Source organism: Hemibagrus wyckioides, linkage group LG05 (genome assembly GCF_019097595.1).
Source record: "Hemibagrus wyckioides isolate EC202008001 linkage group LG05, SWU_Hwy_1.0, whole genome shotgun sequence".
NCBI lineage: Eukaryota > Metazoa > Chordata > Actinopteri > Siluriformes > Bagridae > Hemibagrus > Hemibagrus wyckioides.
Window position 1 is genome coordinate 5,106,759 of NC_080714.1, and position 26,828 is coordinate 5,133,586.

At 40.0% G+C, this 26,828-nt stretch overlaps 1 protein-coding gene across 1 annotated transcript in view; it reads left to right on the forward strand.

Moving 5' to 3' along the window:
- The window catches only part of bmp1a (bone morphogenetic protein 1a), a 62,723-nt gene that overhangs the window by 8,752 nt on the left and 27,143 nt on the right, over positions 1-26,828 (forward strand). Inside the window, exons 2-6 of the mRNA XM_058390041.1 lie at positions 12,315-12,428; positions 13,479-13,616; positions 14,263-14,380; positions 19,189-19,367; positions 22,022-22,127. Coding sequence (XP_058246024.1) covers positions 12,315-12,428; positions 13,479-13,616; positions 14,263-14,380; positions 19,189-19,367; positions 22,022-22,127 — 655 coding nt within the window. The remainder of the gene's footprint in view (positions 1-12,314; positions 12,429-13,478; positions 13,617-14,262; positions 14,381-19,188; positions 19,368-22,021; positions 22,128-26,828) is intronic.

The following is a 26,828-nucleotide window of genomic DNA, read 5'->3' on the forward strand; positions in this document are numbered from 1 at the left end:
TGTTGTTGTCGCTGTTATTGCTCTTACTGTTTTTTTGTTGTCGCACTCAGTATTGTTGCTGTTATTGTTGTCACTGTTGTTTTTGTCGTTGTCGCTGTTGTTGTTGTCTTTGCTGTTGTCATTGTTGCTGTTGTTGTCGTTGTCGCTTTTATTGTTGCTGTTGTTATTGTTATTGTTGTTGCTGTTGTCATTGTTGCTGTTGTTGTCCTTGGTGCTGTCGCTGTTGTTTTTGTCGTTGTCACTGTTGTCATTGTTGCTGTTGTTATTGTTGTTGCTGTTGTCATTGTTGCTGTTGTTGTCCTTGGTGCTGTCGCTGTTGTTTTTGTCGTTGTCGCTGTTGTCATTGTTGCTGTTGTTATTGTTGTTGCTGTTGTCATTGTTGCTGTTGTTGTCGTTGTTGTTTTTGTCATTCTTGCTGTTGTCATTCTTGCTGTTGTTGTCATTGTTGTTGTTACTGTTGTTTTTGTCATTGTCGTTGTTGTTATTGTTGTTGTCTTTGCTGTTGTCATTGTCGCTGTCTCTTGTCATTGTCGCTGTTGTCATTGTTGCTGTCGTTGTTGTTTCTCTTGTCATCGTTGCTGTTACTGTTTTTGTTATTGCTTTTGTCATTGTCACTATTGTTGTTGTTGTCTTTGCTGTTGTCATTGTTGCTGCCGTTGCTGCCGTTGTTGTCGTCATTGACATTGCTGTTACTCTGTTTGTTGTTGTTGCTGTTGTAGTTGTCATTAATTATGTTATTGCTGTTACTGTTTTTGTTGTAACTGTTGTTGTTGTTGCCCCTGCTGTTGTTGCTGCCACTGTTTTTGTTGTTATTATTGTTGTTGACCGTGCTGATGTTGTTGTCGTTGTTGCCTCTGCTCTTGTTGTTGGTGTTGTAGTTGTCATTGTTTCTGTTATTGCTATTACGTTTGATGTTGATGTTGATGTTTCGTTGTTGATGTTGCTGTTGTTGCTGCCACGTTTTTTTTTGTTATTGTTGCTGCTTTTATTATTATTATTATTATTATTATTATTATTATTATTATTATACAGTCATTTTTCATTCTTTTTGTTTATAGAATCATTTCTGTGATTTGTCTCATCCATCCATCACCATACTTTTGAAACCAGCGTGCTGGTGATTAGTGTATTGTCGTGACATCATCACCGTATTTCCAGCTGCTCGACTACAACATGATGTGATTGAATTTGAACAGAACCACCTGTTTTTGGGTTGTTCTCTCTCAGAGCGCCGTTTCCTATTGGTCCTGTCCTGGCCAGTGTTCCCAGCTCGTTTTACCCATCATCCCCTAGCTTCTGTGGACGTTTTCCTTTTCTCTTGGGAGATGTAACATAACGACCGCGGCGCCGTGGCGCATGTACACGGGCATCTTTCCGTTTGACCTGACATTTTCGCAAGGGATTGATTCTCTCTCAGCTGTGCAGTTATGTAAGCCTTTTACAGTACATGTTGCTTGGCGTGTACAGTGAAGAGAAATGATCCGTGAGTGACAGGCCTGCGATGAGTAATGAAGTAATGACGTAACGAGTAATAAAGAGTTGCTGCGCGTAGTAAACAAGCTGAAGTAAGTCGGACCCTTTGGGTATAACATCATAACATCTGGCTCTGCTTTCAGGTACTGAGATTAATTTGTTTGTGCGTCACGTAATGCTTTACCCGAGCCAAGTTTAAGGAACTGAGGAGTTGTCTTCTATTCTCTTTTTTTACATTGTCTTTTCTAAACAATCAGAATCTTCTTAGTTTCTATGGTAACATATAGGTAAATTGCTAATAATAATAACTCATTAAAGCTAATAATGAATTGATAAAAGCGTGTTGTTGTTTGAGAAATAAACCATATAATCCTTGATACAGTAAAGTTTCTGTAAAGGTGTCCATTTTCCACCACGGGATATTCCTCCGGTCAGAAGATCCTGCCGTTTCTGCCTACTTTTAGGTTTTTTGCCTCAGAAAAGAAAATAAGGCTGTTTAGACGAGCCCTGCTGTTGTATAAGAAAAAGAATAAATCACTCAGAAGTCTTGGGGAAACTTCTGTCTGGTAACAGCAGCTCCGCTTCATTACACCATTCTATCATCAACACCACCAACTGTTTATTCCGTAATCCGCAATGTCTACAGACGAGCACAGATGAAACGAGAAGAGGAGGTGAAGAAAGCGACGTCTACAGACTGTAGGTTATTCAGCGTGTGCCAGATTTGGCCGGTTCAGAGGTCCGAGACTAACCGTGCCGTGCCTGCGCCGGCCAGCCGACGTGACAGCGGGTCATTCAGGGTTCTCTTGGCTAACTCACCACAGCGTGTTTACACTAAATCTTAGAGCTGCCGGGACTACCTCTAACTGATCCGGGACCGGTTTTATTTTTTCCACTGCTTCAGACTAGGATTAGGATTGAGGGCTTGAATCATGTGTGTGCTATAATTACATTTGTTTGGCTGATTTTTTTTATACCCTTGAGGGGTGTGCTGTCACTCATCTAATGGCGTGATTTAGCAATGCTTAAATGTTACCTCTGGGACGTTTTCCGAGTTTTCCCAAATGATTTATTACAAGAACTCATTTCTTGAATCCACGTTGTTGTGGGAATGACTGGTTCTAGCTGCTATAATGTAGGTCATAATAGGTACTAACTGGTCTCACAGATAAGCCACATGATCTCAAATGTAACTTTGAGTGGCAATAAAAAGCACAGCATGTTGTTTATTAGTAATTTAAAAACTGGAAATTGCTGTGGTATAAAATAAATAAAACACACCATGTGTTGCTAGAAATAATCAACTTCATGGAAATTAATCTATTTTTTGGGGGGAGGGGGGATTATTTTCCGGTAACAGCACATCCACAATTTTTTCCCCAGTTGGCCAGTCTTTGTGGAGCTTTATTTTTTTATGCCTTATCTGTAGGTTACACATTACACATTACACATTTGTGGGTTACACATCCCGCTGTTTCTGGTTAAATAGTTCACTAAAAAATTAAAATATTTCCTTTCCTCCACCTAGAATGCATTAAGACGTCCAGTGTAAGATGTATGACTTTCAGCCTGGATAAAGGAGTCAGAGGTTCAGAGGATGACTACTTCTTGGTTTTATAAAGCTATAATAAATAAGCTTTGTCTGCGAATCTTATCTTGCATCCTAAATCCAAGCCCTTACCACAAAACACGTGCACTGGGAACGAAAGGTTGTATGTTTGCACTTTTTTATCGGACACATTTGAACTTTGTATTATGACGATGAGGTTTCCCAACACAAATGTTAGATTATCCAGTGCATCGGCTAGGACTTTTACAAAAACAGAATGTTTAAATGACTAATTTGGCTTCTTTATCGCCCTGCTTATTCCTACCAAGAGACAACAGGTCTCAAAAAACACGATGAAGCCTTCTGTGATAAAGCATATGTGTCTACGTTTAATCAGGATCAAAAACCTAGAAAACAGTGCAAAGGTTTACACACCCTCCTGCTCCTGAAAGGGTAAAGTCTTTCGGACACTTTGCTCTCTACACTGACCAATTCATTCACGATGCAAGCCTGAGGATTTTTTTTAGCCCTCTATGTCATTACAGAAACAAAAGAGAGTGCAGTAGCTGGTAAATTACATTTAGTAGGAGAAACACTTATGCTGGTTTAGTTTATCTCCTACTGAAACAGCAGTAGAGGTTAAGAATATGGCAGGACTGCATTTTCAGGCTAAACTAAAACTGGCGCCTTGCAGTTCATTAACAAGAACAATATACTTTGTTGTCGATGGGGAAACAACCCCGAAAGCCATGGGACTCCACCAATTCACTCACCTCTTTTACAGCTAATTAGGCCCAATAATTAGAGCGCAAACTGACAAGGGCCTTGATTTGCAGCGTCAGCCCCAAGCTGTGAAAGAAGCCGTCTGTAAATGTGTTCACTTTACATGTGAATGAATTTGATGTAAGGTATGAGGTGTTCATGTCAATTCCGATAGCAAGTAACAAGTTAATCACTAACATTGTCTGACATTTATCTCACAGTGTTGGAAAAAAAAGAAATCTGGTGGGAGTTTTTACAAGCATCAGAAAACAAAATTTGTTGGCAACTAAATTTTGCCCAGTGGGTTGCCCGCAGACGGGCAGACAGAAAGATAGACAGATGGACAAAGACAGAAGAGCAGACAGAAAGATCAGAAGGCAGAGGCAGACAAACAGACAGACAGAGGGGCAGGCAGGCAGGCTGACAGACAGAGGGGCAGGTAGACAAACAGACAGACAGAGGGGCAGGCAGGCAGGCTGACAGACAGAGGGGCAGGTAGACAAACAGACAGGGGGGCAGGCAGAATGACATGCGATCAGACAGGGTGGGCAGGCAGGCAGACAGACAGACAGACAGAGAGGCAGGCAGATAGAAAAACAGACAGACAGAGAGACAGAATGACATGCAATCATACAGGGTGGGCAGGCAAATAGAAAAACAAACAGGCAGGCAGACAGAATGACATGCAATCAGACAGGGTGGGCAGGCAGGCAGACAGATGGGCAGGCAGACAGAAAAACAGACAGGCAGGCAGACAGAATGACATGCAATCAGACATGGTGGGCAGACAGACAGACAGACAAAGGGGCAGGAAGACAGAAAGACAGACAAATAGGGGGCAGGAAGACCGACAGGCAGATGGACAGGGGGTCAGGCAGACAAAAAAACAGACAGGCAGGCAGACAGAATGATATGCAATCAGACAGGGTGGGCAGACAGAAAGACAGACAGATAGGGGGCAAGAAGACAGAAAGGCATACAGGCAGAAAGACAGACAGACAGAAGGTCTGGCAGGCTGAAAGACAGACAGGCAGGCAGACAGCTTACTAGCACTTTTGCTAAATAGCTTACTTGTGATAGCAAACCACGGTGCTCAAGCTTGAACTGGCACAGTGAATGTCATGCTCTCACAGATTCATGAACCCTGGTTTGATCCTGAGCTGGGGTTACTATCTCGAATAATCTTCTTGGAATGGGCTTGAGACCCATCACATAATGTGATTACTAATGAAAGACTTGAAAGCATTGAGAAAGTACTAGATTACAAGTATCCAAAGTACAAGAAAAATGACTTTTGTTTTATTATTATTAAGCAACTTAATCTTGAAGTAAATGTAGATACTTTGGTATCTCAAGCATTTTAAAAAATATGTCTTTGGAAACATAATACATAACCAGGTTACCTCTCATGACACAATAATACATTTAAAATGTTGGTCATGTGTCAGAAACGTGTGTGTGTGTTTAAGTCTGGTTTGATGGTGTGTTGGATCAATAGCTCTTTGTGTTAGCAGTAATGGGGTTGTGCTGCAGTAATGGGGGTGTTATAGCTGGACTGACATCAGCCACTTTTCTGACCCCCTGCCGGTTTCACGACACCTGATTCCGTTTACAAGCTTGTGTTTGTGCATAGCAATAGCAGGTTTGGCCTCATGTTGTTATATCAGCATGCTGTATATGCCTGCCTCATGACTCTCAAACATATGTAATGTGTTAAAACAATTAGTATGTGTGGTGGGGGGAAAAAAGCTGAGGTTGTGTCAGAAGATCTTATAGGAAAGCAAAACAAAATGGTTTGGCACTAATGGTCCCAAGTCCTTTACTTAATGGTCTGTCTGTCACCTTTAAAGTCTTTTGACAGCCACTGAGCCATGCTTGAAGAAGTTGTCAAACAACTTCCAAATGACAGACGCCTCTAGGGTCATGAGGTTTCTGCAGCCGTCTTTTCTGCCCTCTGGTAGTCTATTAGTTCAGCCGTCTTTAGTCCACCCCTTTGTCATGACTCTTTCTTCCCAGGGAAGCCCTGAAGGCATACGTTTGCTGTGGAATAATTTCCCCCTTCCCCAGGGTTTTCTTCCAGGGGATACAAGCGTGTGCTCATACAGCTCCGACAGCCTTGTGTTCAGCTTGCGTCGTTACGGAATTCTGAGGTAAGTATTTACATCCAAGATGAGCAAGCTTGCAAGACAAACCAATCCTCATGATGGAGAGTGACGGACAAGGACCGTAATCAAAAACAAGAAAGACTATTTTCAGTGTGAGAACCTGCAATTACTATGATTTGACTCAAAACCATCAAACATTCTAAATTTAAAGAAGGGTATACAGAAACCTTCAGCTTGCAAAACTAATAAGCAGTTGAGTAGTCTTCGAGTTGCCTATAACCGTCAGCTTTAAATTAAGGCTGATGGTTATAGGCAACTCGAAGACTGCTTGATAGATGAAATACAAACTCTGGTTCTTTTGTGATCCGTGATGGTTGACCCGCCTCTGTCTCCTAATACACTGCAGCCATTCAGATGCAAACGTCGTGTTTGTGTTTAATGAGCCTAAACAAGAGTAACTGCTATTGTCATGCGCAATGGGCTTGTAGTCTAACTCAGGTCTGTCTTAAGGTCTAACCTACTTAATCTGCCACCCCACCCCACTCCACACTTTCCCTAACCATCTACCTCAAAGACGCCAATGGGGGTAAAAGCGAACTTCTCGTTCAGTGGGCAGCAACTTTAAGTACCTGTCTAGACTGCTCATGTTATGCTCATGGGTAACGTAAACCACTGTCGAGGTGTGTGTGGATGGCTTTTGTTTCTGATCTCAAGCAGCCAAGGAGAAGACAGTAGAGATTATGCGAGACATAAAAAAGAGTGAAAGTAACCTGAGGTGAAGGCAAGTGCTGCCAAAGAAATCAGGTGTTCTGCCTTGTGTCTCGCCAACAAAGTTCCCAATACACTTTCCCCTCATACAGCTGGAACATAGTTTGCTTAATTTCTTTGGATCACATTCTGCCTCTTTAGCTGTTGGTGTTTGCACCTTGTCTGTCTATATATGTGGCCCTGTGATGGACTGGCGACCTGTCCAGGGTGTACCCCTGCCTTTTGCCCATTGTGCACTGGGATAGGCTCCAGCAGACCCCCGTGACCCTAATTAGGAATAAAGAGGATGGATGGATGGATGTTTGCACCTTATATTGTTGATCAATGCTTTGGCATCATCCTAGCAGAAACAGGTTCTATAGGTACTGAATCTGGCTTATTTTGTAAAAGAACCACTCCAAATTTGATGAATAGCAGATAATCCATGCTAATACCAACTGTCATCATTGTTGCAATGAAACCTTTTTGCTTCAGGAAGGTAAAATTTGGCTAAAAGCCATCCTTCCTTGCCCAGGCAATCAGGTTACGATGTTCCTCATTCTATACTACTCTCGATCATGAAATCCGGTGAATTCCATGGGTGCCATGGTTCAGCTGCAGCTGTTTGGTTGCTTTCCAAACACATTCATTACAAAACAACTCAACAGACCATCTGCCGCTCCACTCCCCTTCATAAAACACTTCATCCCCCATTTCTTTGTGAGGTATTTATTTAAGTTCATTAGTTCACGGCCCTGATTGAAATTGCTGCTTAGTGTATTTTCAAGGCGATGAATCACTTCATTCTTGGGCTTTCTTTTGCCGAGACACGTCCAGGTCTTTCTTGTAACTGTCAGGATTTTAGTTACCATGGTCAAGGGCTGTGGCTGAGGGGATTAACGCAAGAAAAAAAACACAGTGTCACCACGACAACCCTGCATAAGAAAGCGAGGACAGGCTGGTGTTGGACTGACTGTTTTTTTTTTTTTTTTGCGTGCTTGTTTTCTTCAGTTTTGGCCCCAGATGGAGAACAATTACATGCCAGATTAGGAGCTTGGCCACACTGGAGATATGCATTATAGAGTCTCACTTCTCGGTAGGGATGGATTCAGGCTTCCTGGAGAGTTCTTGGGAAATAAAACGGACAATGTCGTACAATCATCAATCAACATGCGTGGTTCTCTAACTGCTAGTGTGGTGGTTTTGCTGCTGGAATCTATAGATGTTGAGCAGGTGTGTTAAACAAATGTTCAAGAGTTTGTTGCTAGATTGTGCAGCACTTTATTTTCAGGTAAAGTGCTGGCACCTGCTGGCACCTGCATTATATGGGGCAGTGATGCTTCATACGGTTAAGGCTGTGTTACTGATCAGAAGGTTGGTGGTTCAAGCCCCTGTATTGCCAACCTGCCACTGCTGGGCCCTTGAGCATGGCCCTTAACCCTCTCTGCTCCTGGGGCACTGTATCTCAGCTGAGCCTGGACTCTGGCCCCAATTTCTTAACAAGCCCAGTATATGCAATGAAAAGGATGTGATATATAAAAGCTCTTCTTCTTCAAAATTGACCACATGTTGTATTTATCACAGTGAAATAAGTTAAGTAGCCTTATTTGTAACATAAACATTACAGCACAGTGAAATTCTTTCTTTGCATATCCCATCCTCGAAGGGTTGGGGTCAGAGCGCAGGGACAGCCATTATACAGCACCCCTGGAGCGGGGGGGGGTGGGATTGGGGGCTTTGCTCAGGGGCCCAATGGTGACAGCTTGGCAGTGCTAACACTTGAAATCTTGAAATCTTTTATGTGAAGGATTTCATTTAAGACCCATATTCTTATCCCAAGATTTTTAGTACCCAAGTTCAAGTATTTTTCAGGGCCTGCACACTTGACCAAAATTCAGTTCTCTTCTTGGCTTAGGCACAGAACTCTGTCCTTGATGTCATCAGCGCCTCCCTCATCACATTTCTCTGGGGTGAAATAAGTTTGGAATATCTGTGGAATTTCCTTCTGTGGTGTTACCCTTGTGTTCGGCTTCAGACGTGCGGTAATCTTCTAACTGACGCTGGTTTTCAGCCACTTGTTATTTCGATCCTGCTGCTTTTGGAGCGGAGCTAAGATCAGCCAGATGAATTGAAGGGGGGTGGGGGGGGTTGCCTGAAACTGGGGTTAATGCCACGGTTGTCTCCTCATCAGCTTCTCTCGCATGTGGCAGCAGGCATTTTCGACTACTGGTGGAAAGTGTTGGGTTTTCACTTGATTTATTAACGGAGTGCTGGTGTATGCGGTGGAATTCTATACAGATTTTCTCTCTCTTGTTGTTTTTTTTCTCTGCCTGACTCTTTATAAAAGAAAATATGAGGATGCTTTGGTCTTCTGTGTATTTTTAAAGGTGTCTCTATGACAGGTCTAGTCTTGCTGGAAGAAACCTGCATGTTTTAGCATATGCACTCAATTATCGTTGTACCCTTTAGGACTTTTTTTTTTTTGTGGAATCCCTTTCTAAATTAAAGACCTCTTTTGTACCATGATGCCTCTTCCTTCCAACGTTCCCTCTCTTCCCTTCCATATTCTACTCTTGCTTTTGTTTTGACATCCTTAAAACCTATCCTTAAAATCATAGCGCTATTCAGATTAGAAGCTATCTCGAACCTTCCCAGCTGCCCACATTGGGATTAGCCATTCCCACTGCCTGTCTTTCTTGGCCTACATGCTAGCCTGCAGAAGCAAAACCCTGTTATTTTCAGGCCTTTTAGCCATATTTAGTGAAGGTTTGCTTTCAAGCAGACCTCAGTGAAGCAAAGTCGGTTTGCAGGCTCTGAGATGAGCTTCCCAGAGCTCTTTTTTTTTTGAGGATTTGATGACAAGAGAAAGTGAGTGTGTATGTGCTTGGATGGGTTTAGTAGCAGACATTGGCAATTAAGGTCAGTCACTTTTTTTAATACAGGAAACTACAGGGTTTACGCTGTACCATCAGGCAGGGGGTTGTTGGACGGGCAGGAGCTGGTTTTGACGATGTACACACATATACAGATTTCAACCCCTGTAGCACCGAGGTAGTAAACTCTACATACAAGTTGGTGTTATAACTTGTAAAAAGTACCACACTTCCTGAAAATCCTGCTCCAGTGTGTGTACCCGCTCCCACGCATTGCCACTGGCATACAACGTTTACTAAACCACCTCGTAACTACTTCTCTTGCTTATAAAGACGCTAATCTCCACCTTCTTGGCCTCATTAAGTTTAGGAATGCATTCTACTTCCCAGGCCTTTGCTGACTAAACAGTGTTTATCTTATTTCTTTTTATCTAGTCCATCTTTTCTTTTTGGTCCCATTACTGCTCGAATCTGGCAGCTGATTTTAACTAGGTATGAAGAATCACAAATAAACGAGACGAGGCAAGCCTAGCGAACACAGCCTGTGGGGAATGCTGACTGGGAAAATCTGAACCCTTTAACCCTTGACTTTCTGCCCTTATGGGGACTGCGGAAAATAAAATCAATTTTATTATAACTTATAACTGCTCAAATATAGTACAATTTTTTTTTTTTTAAAGCAAAACAACAACAAATAAAATGTTTTTTCATTTTTAACAGGAATGAGGAAGAACTGAAAGTACAACATGCAAAGAAAGGGCAAAATAATAGAAACGGCAGCAATATTTTGATATATTAGTAACAAGAACCAGGACTGTCTTTTCTCTTCAAGATACATTCTGTTCTTTAAAACTTTTCTAAGAAACGTGTATTCTTGGTCTTGGAAAAAAAAAAATGATAAAAGGCCTGAAGGAGGGAACCATTCTCAGGAGCTCCTTTTGACATCCTGAAAAGAATAAAAAACAGATGTTTAAGATTAAAAGGCTAGTTATCAGAGCATATTTCTATTTCCATTGCTTCGCATTTCAGATTTTTGGCTCTTTATGTCATGCTTTTATTTTAACACTTGGGTTTGAGGCGATTTCCAAATAGCTGGTTTGTTCAACATGTCACCTTGTGAAACGAAGTGTTTTGGGTCTCTGAGGTTTCAGCGCTTGTGATGAAATGTTCTATTTTCTTTTAATCACGCAGGTCTGCAGCAGGAGGGACGTAAGTTACATTCGACAAACTTTATGGGAGCGCCAAAACAAACGTTGACCACACTTTGGCCTGGCTGTGTGAAGTCGAAAACTTGTCCAAGTCTGACTGAACTGAAGTGTTTGTCATATGATATGTAGAACTTTATCCCAAACCTTACTTGAGACTACTCTCATTCCAGGACCTTGTTATCCTCTGTCTGGACGTCTCTGTCAGCGAGCTCCTGTGGCAGAATGGCTTGTTTGTGAATCTGAGATCTTACCGTGTAAAGATCTTTGCTGTTTTGTCATGTTTTCAGGATCTGAATAAAATCCTGTTTTTAGAAAACGTTGCTGCAAATCTGAAATTAAATTTGATTAAAGCAGTGTGTGGGAGTGTGTGGTAAAGCAGACAGGGTTTACGCTCAGTACGCTCTGTCGCCATGTTAAGGGGTGGGGGTTAACATTAATAAGAGAGCGTCTTGTTTTACAAACTGTAGACGGAAAAAAGACATTTGGAAGAAAAACAGCGCACAAGCTAAAGTAAATAGTCTAGCAACCATGACTTTACATGGATGATCAACACCTGCAACTTTCATAAAGCCTCAACTTAAAACTTTTCTAATTCCTTAACCCCCTTTTTTCTACCAGTTTCATCATCAACTTATGGGATATTTTCAATCAGAAAAAAGAAAAGAATGATTTTATTGACACAAGTCTGATATAAAATGAGTCTGTTGGCTTTCAGTGTAAGACATGTGTGCGTTTCTCTCTGTTTTATAACCTGACAGAATTTTAGTGGTTGAAGATAAAATTTTAGATTCTTATGAACAAGCACTTGGGGCATCTCAGAGAGCAGAAATGGGTTTGATATCAGCATTTACTTTTAAGATTTTAAGAAACATTTGTGTGGGGGGAAAAAATTAACAGTTTCTTGGGACTTTTCTATGAACATATTGCCCCTAGTAGGCTAGAAATACTTATATAAATGACAGATTTTTAAAGCGTGGTCTACTTTCATATGAGCTTCATTTTAACCAATGACAAGAGTGTGACATGACAAAGACACTCAATGCTGAGAACATAGACACAGCAAAAACAGGAGCAATTTTCTGGCCTCGGCAAACACTCTTGAGCCTTAATGAGATTCTGCTCTTCATCACTGTCAGTTTTTAATCAATTCATTTTAAATTCTTAATCCCGATCGGTCGTAGAATCATTTTCTAGAACTATCGGTCCTCATATGTCAGTCTTGGATCCTGTGTCTTGAATGTATCTATAATTTCCCAATTAACCTGAAGGAAGTTTGCAGGAAACTGACGTTTTTTGCTGCTGGTCTTTTGGAGCTTATTTCAGAAACGAGTCCCCGATGAGCTAATTAAAGTCTATACGTACCTTCTGATTAAGGTCAGAGCGACACTTGTGCAGCAGCTTTGCGGGGATACCAGAAAGAAGCAACATATTCAAATCTCTCTGCATGATTTATTTAATTTAGAACAAGTGCTGAGCCGATATACGGCGTCTCAGTTGGATGTTCCGTCAGTTTTATACAATAGTCTAGGAGCTTTTGTGCATGTGTGTGTTTAATTTTTTATTTCCATTTGAATTAATTATTATTTCTTGATTGCAGTGGCCTATCTGGGGGACATAGCGCTGGACGAAGAGGACATGCGAATGTTTAAAGTGGACCGAATTGTAGATGCCGTCCAGAAAACGGTGATCAACCTCAACCACACGGACACGGGTAAGTCCCGAGGGTGACGCTTTTACGTCTTTAAGCAGCGTCTTGAACTTTGTGAACATAAACATCTCAAACTCGAACGTCTGCATTCAATCCAAAAGAGCTTTTTTTCCCCCCGTCTGTTTCACCTTCATGCAGTAAATGTGGACTAGATGTAAGACACTTACATACACGCGGGCGTAAATGCCTACACTTTGTGACTTGCTCCAGCAGCCACTTAGCAGCAATTTGCGATGAGTAGCATCATAAGCAGCACTGAATGCAGAGAAATTAAAGATGTTTACTTCAGAAGAGCTCAAGTAGCCGCTACAGCCGACTGTCGGACCGTAATTTGCACTAATTGTGGCTTAAAGAGGAAGAAATTCAGTCAGGCAGCTGATTTGTCAAGTTAGTTAAGGACACGAGAAAAGAGCATCATGGTGATGGATGTGACGAGAGAAATAAACCACAAGCTGCTTTTTTTCTGTCTTATTAACTTTAAAAAGGACAGAGATGTTATGCAGTGTTTATAACAGTGAGAACAGGAAGAAGGAAGCAAACTGAAGCCCCATGCTGTCTAAGTGGGCGGAGCATGCTCTCACTCAGAGCTGTCCGTCACAGAGATGCTAGCCAATCGTAGCTGTCTGTGAGCACTTGTATGAGGAAGAGGGCAGATGGTGCGAGAGCCGGGAATTGGTGAGAGCAAATGAGGGAGAAAAATAATATGATAAATTTAGGATGTAGCTTGAAAAACAGTTGTAATCGTAGATGAAGGGATAAAAACGGCTCAAGGGTAGTAATAGTGACGCTGCTCATCCTTATCACACGGATAAATATCTTAGAGGACAATGCTAACACACGCAGATAAAATTAGCATCCTTTTTTGAAACATATGCTTGTGGAGAGCAGGCTTTGCGGAAGTTTCTTTTCACTAGCTAAAGCCAAAATTATGAAAAATGAAGTAAACCTTATCATTCCCAGAATTTATTTTCTTCGGAATTTCTATAAATTTTCATTACAAAATGTTTCATAAGTGAACCTGGTTTTTTTTTGTTGTTGTTGTTTTTTTTAAAGCCAATCAAACGAGCCCAAACACTGGCAGGTCCAATCAGCAGACCGCCTCACGGCGCACAAAGCGGGCGGCGACGTCCCGCCCTGAGAGGGTGTGGCCCGAAGGTGTCATCCCTTATGTCATAAGCGGCAACTTTAGTGGTAAGTGTGTTAATAATCTCTTTAATGAGTTTTGTGTGTGTGTGTGTGTGTGTGTGTGTGTATGTGAGGAGGGGTTGGATGCTCTATGATACAGACTTATTTGTCCTGACATGACTGAACTCGCTCAGTGGTCGAGGTCTCAGGCGTGTGTTATAACACTGAGGTCGTTGCCTTTTTATTGAAATTTGCACAAGAGGAGAAGCGCTGAGTCAGCACATTCCTGCCCCAGTGCAAAGCCAAACACTTGTGGAGCTCGAGCCTCACCTTACCTCGCCTCGCCTCGGCTCACACTGCTGCTGATTAAATTCAGAGAATATCACTGAGAATGAAAGAGCTAAACCTCTCTTCTCTTCTCTTCTCTTCTCTTCTCTTCTCTTCTCTTCTCTTCTCTTCTCTTCTCTTCTCTTCTCTTCTCTTCTCTTCTCTTCACTCATTTGAATGTAAAAACCTCACGTGTAAATGCATGTAAATATCTCACGTGTGTCTTCTTCACATCTTCTCTTCTCTTCTCTTCTCTTCTCTTCTCTTCTCTTCTCTTCTCTTCTCTTCTCTTCTCTTCTCTTCTCTTCACTCATTCTAATGTAAAATCCTCACGTGTAAATGAATGTAAATATCTCACGTGCTCACGTGTGTGTGTGTTCTGCAGGTAGTCAAAGGGCCATCTTCAGGCAGGCTATGAGACACTGGGAGAAACACACGTGTGTGACGTTCATCGAGAGAACCACAGAGGACAGCTACATCGTCTTCACCTACCGGCCGTGTGGGTGAGTGGCAACACGAGTGTGTGTGTAAAGTGTGAGCGTGTGTCTTAGTGTGTGTGTGTGTGTGTGTGTGAGAACATTAACACAAGTGTTAATGTGTGTGTTTATATAAAAGGCACATTATTTTTATTTCCTGGACGTATGTGCATGACTGAAGCTGTTTCAGCTATTAGCTGGAAGAGGAAAGTGTGAACAGGTGTGTGTGTGTGTGTGTGTGTGTGTGTCTACACAGTAGGGGTACAGGAACCTTTGACTCTTTCCGGAAGAAATGGTGCTCACTCACTCGGTGGGCGACCATCCTTTCACTTTTCTTTCCCCGCTTTCTTTCCTATTCACTCGCGTCTTCCTGATTTATCGCCTAAGTGCTTTTCCATCCGTCCTCTTCCACATGGCCATTGTTCTGCTTTTCCTTATTCCTCTGTGTAGGAGTGTGTGTATTTCTGTGTGTGTGTATCTGTGTAGGAGTGTGTGTGTGTGTGTGTTTCTGTGTAGGAGTGTGTGTATTTCTGTGTGTGTGTATCTGTGTAGGAGTGTGTGTATTTCTGTGTGTGTGTATCTGTGTAGGAGTGTGTGTATTTCTGTGTGTGTGTATCTGTGTAGGAGTGTGTGTATTTCTGTGTGTGTGTATCTGTGTAGGAGTGTGTGTATTTCTGTGTGTGTGTATCTGTGTAGGAGTGTGTGTATTTCTGTGTGTGTGTATCTGTGTAGGAGTGTGTGTGTGTGTGTGTATCTGTGTAGGAGTGTGTGTATTTCTGTGTGTGTGTTTCTGTGTAGGAGTGTGTGTGTGTGTGTGTGTGTTTCTGTGTAGGAGTGTGTGTATTTCTGTGTGTGTGTTTCTGTGTAGGAGTGTGTGTGTGTGTGTGTGTGTTTCTGTGTAGGAGTGTGTGTATTTCTGTGTGTGTGTATCTGTGTAGGAGTGTGTGTATTTCTGTGTGTGTGTATCTGTGTAGGAGTGTGTGTATTTCTGTGTGTGTGTATCTGTGTAGGAGTGTGTGTATTTCTGTGTGTGTGTATCTGTGTAGGAGTGTGTGTATTTCTGTGTGTGTGTATCTGTGTAGGAGTGTGTGTATTTCTGTGTGTGTGTATCTGTGTAGGAGTGTGTGTTTCTGTGTGTGTGTATCTGTGTAGGAGTGTGTGTATTTCTGTGTGTGTGTATCTGTGTAGGAGTGTGTGTGTGTGTGTGTGTTTCTGTGTAGGAGTGTGTGTATTTCTGTGTGTGTGTATCTGTGTAGGAGTGTGTGTATTTCTGTGTGTGTGTATCTGTGTAGGAGTGTGTGTTTCTGTGTGTGTGTATCTGTGTAGGAGTGTGTATTTCTGTGTGTGTGTATCTGTGTAGGAGTGTGTGTTTCTGTGTGTGTGTTTCTGTGTAGGAGTGTGTGTGTGTCTCCTTGTGTGTCTGTGTCTGCGTTTGTGTTTATTTGTGTCTGTGTGAATGTATGTCTGTGTGTGTGTCTATGTTTGTGTGTGTGTGTGTGTGTGTGTGTCAGGCTAATAGCCACCCTGCTGTCTTGGCTCAGAAATCATTAGAATAGGAGCATGTCTACTTCTCATTTGAACGCCACTGCACATTTGTCCATTAAAGTCCACACACACACACACTCACACACGCACAACAACACACACACACCATGGGTCACAAATTCCAATTTTAGTTTCTACTGAGTGCAGTCAAGCTTTTCTCTGCCTCGTTATTTTGACCTCAGATCTGAGTTCGGCTGCTTCGGCCTGGCGCGATGTTACCGAGCCATAAATAATAATCTTCCTCTCCAGCAGGCCATATGTTTGCAAACTCCAGTAATAAAAATCTCCACAAAAGAAACTTTTCCATTACAGGAAAGGAGGAAGAAACGGTTTAAATGAACGGAAGTGAAGAAAGAAACCTATTGATTTTTAATAATAATATATAGATAATAAAGGAGAATTTTTAGTGCTGTAAAAATATTTATTTATTTATTTATTTATTTATTTATTTATTTATTTATTTATTTATTTATTTATTTATTTATTACTTAATTTCTTATTGATTGATTTATTTGTTTGTTTATTATTATTTTATTTACTTATTTATATATTTATTTGCTTCATCACTTATTTATAATTTTTTTTAACTTATTTCTTTATTTATTAATTAAACAATCTGCTTGTAATTCATTAAAAATTTGAACTCTTCCGCCCATCAAGTTTTTATTGAACCTAGTGGTCAATAATGGAAACTACAACAAGCTGTAATGGGGAGCTGCTGGGGCAGGAAATCACACTGCCCCATGCTCAGGGAAGGAGCATCATGCGACTTGACCTGGACCTTTTTTGTCTTCTTCAACAATCATGACAGGTGAAAAAAAAACATAGATAATGTGAAGATTGTCCATTTGGAGTGGATAATGTCCAGAGGTTTAAAATGTTGCCCCATGGTGACCTTGTTTCCCTACGAAAAAGGGGGGAAAAAAGAAGAATTTGGCCAAATGTTTACATTTTTTGGGCTAATTTCAGGTTTTTTGTGCAGTTTTTGAGACTAAAACCTAAATTTTTGTTTGAGGCTGTTTTGTTCTTAACGTCATTCCCACACCTCAAAAATCGAGGATCTTTAGGGCAGTTCTTTTCAACGGAGCAGGAAATTAATGGTTTATTTGTTCAGAGTGACTTTTAAATAGTAAATGTGATTTATTTTATATTAAACTACATCACATTCTGTCAGGCTTTGAGTTTATTTAACTATAAGTATAAATAAGAATAGTTTATTTTAATTAAATTTTTTAATTTTATTTAATGTTATTATTTTTAATTTAATTTATTTTTTTTATTTTTTTTTTGTTTTTTAATTTAATTTTTAATTTAATTTCATTTTTAATTTCATTTAATTTCATTTTTAATTTCATTTAATTTCATTTAATTTTTATTTTTTATTTCTTTTATTTTACAAAAACTTTCCCATAAAAATCCCGATTCTTTGAGTCGGCATTAAAAGACAAACTGAAATAGAACAGAGGCGAGAATCTGGAGGCCGATGTGATAAAGTACAGCAGTGTGTTTTCCGCCCTGTGCGTCTCACCACTAGTCATTTTTAGCTCTGTGGAGATACAGGGGGCCTTTTCTCAAAGTGCAGCAAATAGCAGGGTGTGTGTGTGTGTGTGTGTGTGTTATTTATACAGAGGGCCTTTTTCCTTCCATGCAAACGATAGTTGCTAGCAGGAAACCCAGATTCTGATGAGTACTTAGTGTGTGTGTGTGTGTGTGTGTGTGAACCTCTGTCTCCTCTTTGCACAGTTCAAGGCATAGTTCCTGGAGTGTGATACTGGATGCTTAGTAATTAGAGAGTGGCTTGTTACACCCACAAAAGAACAGACTGTGTGTGTGTGTGTGTGATTGTAATGTTTACAGTGTATGGATGTGTGTGTGTGTGTGTGTGCGCACGTGCAGTTGTGTGTGTGTGTGGGTGTGTTTGCATCCTTGTTTGTGTGAGTACATGTATGTGAGTTTGTGAGCCTGTTTGTGTGTGTGTTTAATTATGTCTTTGTTTGCAGTGGGTTTGTGTTTGCATCTGTGTGTGTATGTGTACCTGTTTGTGTGTGTGTGTATGTGTGTAATTGCAATTGTGTTTGTGTTTGCATCTTGGAATGCGTGTGTGTGTGTGTGTTTGGAATTGTGTCTTTGTTTGCAGTGTATTGGTGTGTGTGCAGTTGTGTATGTGTGTGTATGATCCTCCTACCATTTCAGATGATCTTTCAGTGTTGTAGCGTTAGTGCTCTGTATAAACACAGACACAACAACACGCAGTGTTTTGAGGACCTGAAGCTTGTTTGTGACACAGTTGGTGTTTATTGTGTCTGCAGGATCAGGATTATTTCATACGAACACAGGTACAAATGCATTTAGGACGCGTTTATAATAAAGTTCAATTCGAAATCTCTTCAGGAGTTTGGACATGCCTTATAGCCAGTGTAATTATCCCAGTTATCCCAGTGCTTTGATCAGTGACACCCAGTTACCTCTGTATCTCTTCACCAGGGCAAATGGAATATATTATTAAAGTGGATGGTCAGTTTGTGAGTGGTTTGTGTTTCTCTGGGACACTTCCTGACTTGCACGTTGCACTTCTTTTAGCTAGCCGATTAATTGTCCCTGGTGTATTTGCAGAAGATGGGGACCAGGGCTATGACTCTGTTTCACAGAAAACCTGCATAAAAAAGAATCAGGAACTCATGATATTGGTGCTTGAGATATAAGCGTGTAGTGGTTATAGTGGTTATAGTGGTAAATTTGACACCATCAGGAACCACCCTCCAAAAAAAACCCCATATACTCTGTTTTGTAATTTTATCTCAGCTGCTTCTGGTCCTACAGAGATCATGTTGTTGAAGGATTTAGTTCATTAAACATCATTTAGTCTGCTTGAAGATATCAAGCTTTGGTCACGTTGGCATGAAATAAACAATCAAATGATTGATTAGTGATACTTCTATCAACGTCTCCACATCAGTGAAGACGGTGGTGTCGTCATGGACACTGCTGAATTAACCAGAAGAGTTGTCTTTTTCTTCTAACCTTTACAGCCACGCCTCAGGTGTTTCTGACGTGTTGTCTTCAGCACAGAGGCCTAGCACAGGAAGTTGGCGGTGTAGCCTTACAGCCTGACGTGTGAGACACAACAATCTTCTCCACGTGTAAATCATTCTAGCGTCCAGTAGACTCATGATCGTTGTGTAGATTCACTCTAGTTTCTTTGATGATTGCAGACAAAACATTGGTTAGTGTTTCACCAAGGAGTGTTTTGAAAGATGACTCTGAACTCTGTGGCTTCTCCACCCCCTCAGGTGTTGTTCGTATGTGGGCCGCAGGGGAGGAGGACCTCAGGCTATTTCCATCGGCAAAAACTGTGACAAGTTTGGAATCGTGGTGCATGAGCTCGGGCATGTGATCGGATTCTGGCACGAGCACACGAGGCCGGACCGAGACGACCACGTCAGCATTATACGGGACAACATCCAGCCTGGTAAGATAAACTTTACGGTTGAGTGGCTAACCAAGCAAAAGGTTCGCTAGAGAAAAGAAAACACTAGAAGTATAAAGTGATACAGTGTGAAGCAGCAGATTTTCTTAAATTGCCTCTTAAACATAATCTTCTCATAGCAATAAAAAATGTCAGAACTCAGCAGGCAGAGATTCATTTCCCTGTTTTGTTTTTGTCTGTTTGCAAATAACGTGTCACTGAAATATTTCATTTGGTTTAAGCTCCGCCCATTTTTTAAATAATCACATCATAACATAAATCTCTGAAAAGCTCAGGCAGTGTGGAAACTCCAGAGTGGAAAATTTTCTCAAAATTATTTCAGAACCACAAATCTCAGTTTCTAGATGACCTAGAAAATTTTAGATGTTTATTACCTACCTATTTTAAGTGGTATTGGAGAGGAAATTCCCTCTATTTGTTAAAAAATTGTAATAATAATTGTAATAACAATTGTAATAATAATAATTATTGAAAAATGTTTAACAGTTATTGAAAACATTATTGAAAATTGTTACATTTTAAAATGTGAAAATTGTTACATTTTAATAAATTATAAAATTAAAATATTTTTACATTTTGTACTGAAAACTTCATAACATTTTTAAGACCTGTGAATCCTATTTATTTTTATTATGTATGCTCCTTGCTTAAATGAAGCCTCATTTGCATAAATAAAGTCACATTAAAGGTCAAAAAGGTCAAAATTTCAGTTAAAAAAATATTTGTAAAATTACCAGCAGGTGAAGATAGAGATTTCTTTCCTTCCCCACCTATTCACCTACCTCTAAAAGTTTGGCCCAGACATAAAGTTACCTCATTTTTCCATCTAAAATGTGTTTCTTTTTGTTCAGGAGCTACAAGGCTAATGTTAACAAACAAATTAAGGAAGACATTGTTTGGTTTAGGAAACAATTTCCAAAAATATCAGGATGATTTGACAGAAATAAAAAGAAAAAAATATATAAAATCTGCCTTCAGACTTTGAACCACATTTTCTCCTGATGTCTGATGTTTATGCAGAAGAAAAACAAATCTGTGTGCTGAAGTGATTTAGCTTCAAGATGGCTGCTGCGCTGAATTTTTCAAATATCAGATCAAATATTTGTAAATATTTGAGATTCTATTTGAGATTTATTTGAGAAATTATTTTTGATTTTATTTGAGGATTTATTTAAGATTTTAATTGAGAACTATTTAAGATTTATTTGAGATTTGATTTGAGGATTTATTTGAGATTTTAATTGCGAATGTATTTGAGATTCATTTGCGATTTTATCTAAGATTTATTTGAGATTTATTTGAAGATTTATTTAAGATTTTAATTGAGAACTATTTGAAGATTTATTTGAGATTTGATTTTGGATTTTAAGTGAGAATGTATTTGAGATTTACTTGTGATTTTATCTAAGATTTATTTGATATTTATTTGAAGATTTATTTAAGATTTTAATTGAGAACTGTTTGAAGATTTATTTGAGATTTGATTTTGGATTTTAAGTGAGAATGTATTTGAGATTTACTTGTGATTTTATCTAAGATTTATTTGAGATTTATTTGAGGTTTATTGAAGAATTTATTTGAGATTTGATTAGAGGATTTAATTGAGATTTTCTTTTACATTAACTTGAGGATTTATTCGAGATTTCATTTAAGATTTTCTTAAAGATTTATTTGCGAAATTATGTGACATTTATTTGAAACTTAATTTAAGATTTATTTGAGATTTATTTGCGGTCTATTTGAGATTTTTTTTTGTGATTTATTTAAGGATTTATTTGAGATTTATTTGAGGATTTATTTAAGATTTACTTGAGAATTAATTTAAGATTTATTTGAAAGTTCATTTGAGATTTTATTTAAGATTTATTTTGTCTGAAATGAAAAGAAGGGGTTTACAAACCAAATGCTAGCTTTTGGCCTGATAAACTCAGTGTTCCCGCAGCACTTCACTGTGTGACACACAACCAGGTCACGGGTAACATGACCACCTTTACAGTGCTGCTGCTTGGCTCCAGCACAAATCCAGCTGTGTTCCGTTTTCCTGTTCGTATTTCATCCTAGCATTTAAGAAGATTGGATGAAACGTCTGTTCTAGTATTTAAACCTGTCCACTTTGCCCCAGTAGCTTTCTTCCTCACTGTGATTATGTGCTTTGGTAAAGATAGCGGTGCGCTCGCAGCTCCTTCACGTGTTTGCGGTTGCCAGCTCCGGCCACAATTTCATGCTTTAAATCTTAGGTGTGATCTGACTTCGTATTAACAGGCTCTGACTCATGAAGACGCTGTAACCGAAATCCTTCAGGGTAACTTCAGTATACGTGAACACTTGACTAACTGTGAATTTATGACTCGCTTTGGACTCGCCGGACCTCCTTATCTCTTTCTAATGGCGCTTTAACAAACACTCCCCCTGCCGAGACCTCGATTCATTCCACACCTTCCCGAAGATGAGAATGAAATCTGGGATTTGACTCTAATCCCAATAAGCAGCCTATTGATTACCACGAGCCAAACCAAACATACAATCCCCCTGAAATCATCGGCATCTGTTGTCTTCTCTGTTGAGATCATTTCCTGTGGAATGTTCAGGCTTCATGTCGAGATTTTTTTTTTTTTTCGTCTGTTTTTATTACATAGGACAGGAGTACAACTTCTTGAAGATGGAGCCCGGTGAAGTGGACTCTCTAGGGGAAGTCTATGACTTTGACAGCATTATGCACTACGCCAGAAACACATTTTCCAGGTAAGAGGCTGGATTACTTTCTAGGGATCACAGAGGGTTTGGCTTTCGTCAGTTAATTAACTACGATCGACTGTCCTGATCTTTAGCTGAAGTTAGATAATCCCGCCATGTTTATCCTGAATTCGGCTTCAGATTACGCTCTAGCTTATAGCTTTTTACCAGTACACTCCTGGAAATCGACTTATTTTGGGCTTTTCCAATGAGTATAAACCAAAGAATTATATAACTTTGTTATATATTTTTTTGCTATCTTTCATGTTACGTCTTTTTATATACCATATTTTATAATTTCAAGCCACCTTGCTTTGCTATTGTTTTATCTTATCTTATCTTATCTTATCTTATCTTATCTTATCTTATCTTATCTTATCTTATCTTAATGGAATGGGTAGAAATCTTAGTTTGATTTTGGTTTAGCAAAAAGTCAGAGAGTTCTCATCATCAATTCTTAGGATTTTGTTAGGACTTTTCTTTTTATTTTATTGAAACCACAATTCTTTTTCTCCCCCAAAGTGGAATTTGCTCCTGTTTTGTTGTCTCTATGTTCAGCACTGAATGTCTTTATGTCCCACTCCACAGTGGTGGTTAATGACTCGAATGAAAGCAGAGTCATTAGCAGAGTAGTGTTTCAATAATTTTTTATTTTTTGTAATGTTTCTATCTTTAAAGTAAATGTTGAAACCCATTTCTGCTCTCTGAGATGCTTGTTCATCGAAAAAAATTTGAAGGTGTTTATCTTCATCCAGTGAAATTCTGTGTAAGGTTATCCAACAGAAGGGAAAAACACACTGAAAGCCAACAGAGTCCTGACTTATTTTATCTTACCAGACTCGCTCATGTCCGAATGAATTGATTTCCAGCGTGTGGGTAAAAAGGGTGTTAAATCACCGACATATAGCTGTCTAATATTAATATTGAAATAATGCTTCTTTATAGAGTTTAGTGCATAAAGTAGGTGTTTTATGTATCTATGGACTGTATTGAGTCCAAAAGTAACTTCAGTATTTATGCAGGGAAGGTTACGTGGAGTTCGAGTCGGGTCATACGGCTGTTATCCGCACTGCCCATAAGGTTGCCAGATTTTATTTTATTTTTTTCGAATGAGATGATATGTAGAAGAAAATGTGCGGGTTTAATTTTTTTCACCAAATCCAGGTCAGTGTTGATTTTGGCAGATGTGGTAATAGAATGGCAGGGTGTCATGGAGGGTAATATTTATACAGTGAAAATTGTGTTTTGAGACTCTTGCTTTATTGGATGGCCGAGATTTGGAGGAACGCCAACAGTACTTGGCTAATTTCCAGCTGCAGCAACGTTTCAGATCGCTTCTCCTCGCTTGTGTGTGTGTGTGTGTGTGTGTTTAATAGGCTTACTGTCTTTCCACATCTTTAAAACACATGACCACGTGTGCTATTACTCAACATAACAGAATAGCCAACACAGCTGCATTCAACATAAACGTATATACACACACACTCAAAAAAAAAAAAACGTGTACTCGCAGCTAAAGCCTCTCGACTGGAGACATGCACGCAGTATTTATTTTATTTTTGGCTTGTAATACTCAAGAGACTGGAAAAAATTAAAAGTGTTTGGTTGAGAATGATGATTCTGTCATGTTGTACAAAGCAGATTAGTTTCAACTGTGTGTGTGTGTGTGTGTGTGGTTGAGTGGCAGATCACGAAATGTCTGAAAACATATCAACCTCAGACATATACACATACATATAAAGATATCTGCACTGAGACATACACGTACACACACACACACACACACACACACACACACACACGTAAAAATGATACAGCAGCATTTATATACAATATAAATACTAACACACACACAAATGAAGTCTGTACACACATGTATGTTAACCTGAACACACAAAGTACATACACACACACACACACACACAAACATGTCAGCACATGTATACATACAGTATAAATGTTCACACACACACACACATACATTCACAATTAATACACACCAACATGTACCCACAAATGCTTACAAACTTGAATACACATACAGTATGTATACATGTGCATACACACACACACACACACACACACACATGCACACACACAAATGATCTGCACATGTATTCATGCAGTATAAATACACACTCACAGATACACCCCATATAAACCTGCATGTAATCTGCACATGGACCCATAAAGCATGTACACACACACTTAGTGTATGTACACACACACACACACACACACACACAGATGCATAATAAACAGAATAAGATAAATAATATAAAATGTCCACATGTTCATTCATGTTGACCACAACACATTCGCACACACACTCTCTGCAGCTTCGTGCAAGTTTCCACAGGGTGACCTTTATCGATGCAGTGTTAGTGATCCACAAGACTGATATTGTATCCGTGCATCTTTCTCTTCTTACATTTTCAAGCTGAGCTCCCACAATGCAGCTTTTGTCCTCCTCACGTGCCAGGCCACACTGACGAGCAGGCTAAGCAGGAGGGGTTTCGGTATTTATATAAACATCTCCGAGTGAGACATGGTGAGATTCTCAGTCTTTTGAGAAGCTCTTGCTCTCTGGTTTAGGTTTGGGAACTTCTTATTGCATGTTTTTTCTCTTTCCTGCTTTCTTTTGTTTACTCTTCTCTTCCTTTTTTTTTTGCTTCTCCTTCGTTACTTGCAGAGCCTCTGATGGCAAGCAGCCAGTAAACCCAGTTAGGTTTTAATCATCCCCAGTCGCCCTCATTGACACTCGCAGCTGCTCCCGGGGTCCGTCTGGCTTTTTAACACTTTCTCTCTCTCTTTTCGCTCTCTCGTATAAAACCCAGGCCTAAAAGGAGCAAGTTCACAGCTTGAATGGCTTTGTCTCTGAAGGCAGCCTTTGAAGGCGCCCTTTGAAGGTTGGTAGCCTCTGGGCTGTTTTATGTGGCGTCTTGTATGGTGGCATGGCCATACAGGAGAGAGAGGTGGTCATGCGTAGAAATGCCAAGACCATTCATTTGTCTAAAGACTGAGCTTTTGATTCCTTCAGCTGTGTTGAGGTTTAGGGGTGATGGCTTCATAGGCGCTTCTTTCTTTTGTTTTGCGGACAATTTTATTGGGATCCTTTGGAAATATGGAACAGCCGACTCACATTTTTGAGCTGTTTACAACAGAATGGAAAATGAAGCACGTGTGATGAATTGGTGCTCATTAATGACTGCTTTGTGGTTTTGTTTTGTCTTTGCGTGAATGTTAAGCTGCCAGCACGTGTCCCTCACTGACTCGTAATACAAACGGATTATTGGAGTTGGTTGCGTGCCATGCATTTCAGGTCTAGGCTTTCACTACATTCTGTGCTGATACGAAAACAAAATGGAATAGATTGCACTTCTTTGTGGAGAATGACAGTGACATCATTCAATACTTTACCCTGCTGCCCTTGTGAACACCTTCTCAGTGGATAGAAGATGATCTAAGATAAATCTGTATAGTATACTAAAAAGGAGAGAAGCTCTTCTCTAGCTTTAGTTTCTATAAACAGGCACTCTTGATTCCAGAAGATTCCATTTAATCAGTGAACCATTTGAGCATCTCTTTCTTTCTTCTGCTTTGCCTTTTATCTGATCTTCGAAAATGACCACCGACTACCTGGTTAACCCCTTTTTGTACATCTTATACCAACCGGGATAGGCAAAAACTAGCTTATGTGTCCTTGAAGGCACCACATTTTCTCCTGCCTTCTTTAAGGGGTTGGTGGTACCTCAGGTGGTTAAGGTTCTGGGTTGTTGAGCTGTAGATCAAGGTTCAGGCCCCAGCACCGAGAAGCTGCCACTGTTGTGCACTTGAGCATGGCCCCCAATCCCCTACTTCTGCTCCAGGGGCACTGCATCATGGCACCCTGCACTCTGACCCTAACCCTCCAAGGATGGGATATGCGAAGAAAGAATTTCACTGTACAGTAATGTATATGTTACAAAAAAAGGCTACTTAACCTTTCAAGTTTTGGCTCCTGCAACACCATGGAGCAGCTGAAAATATGCAGAGAAAGAACTGGCCTGTTTAAATACGGAGCCCCACAGATGCCCACACTGGACTTGACTGAGCAGGGTCAAATTGTTCACTCGGCCCCCTCGAAGCATTGGGGTTCCCAAATCCTTTAGGCGTTTTTGTTACCTCCACATACCTTTCCAGTGGTTTCCCTTTTCCCAAAGGTTCCAGAGGTTTCCCAAAATTTTTTTTTCAAAGCCGTTTTTGTTGCACCCTTATTTTAATTTAAATATTCCCCCAACAGATTTCCCACCAATTTCCTGGTGGTTTCTTGCTTCCAGAGGATTCTAGAGGCCTTCCTGAGGTAAACCCAAAGGCTTCCCCAAGATGTTCTAAGATTTTCCTTGGTTCATAATAGTTTCTAAAGGCTTTCCACTAGTTTCCAATCAAGATTTCCAATGATTTCACAAATGTTCCTAAAGATTTCCAAAAGTTTCCTGAAATGATTCCTAATAGTTCCCATAGTATTTCAATGCCACGTTTGCCCAAATATGTCTAGATAGACTCTGTTGTCTTTATACTACCTTGGTTAGAGAACTTGTGTTCAAAGTAATACAGTTTATTATTGTGCATTGAACCTGTTGCCATGGATATGGCTCATAGTAGCTGTTCTAAAAAGGTTGCACACATCCTTTACTTTGGCTCAAGGCTGGCATGACTCTGATCTACCAT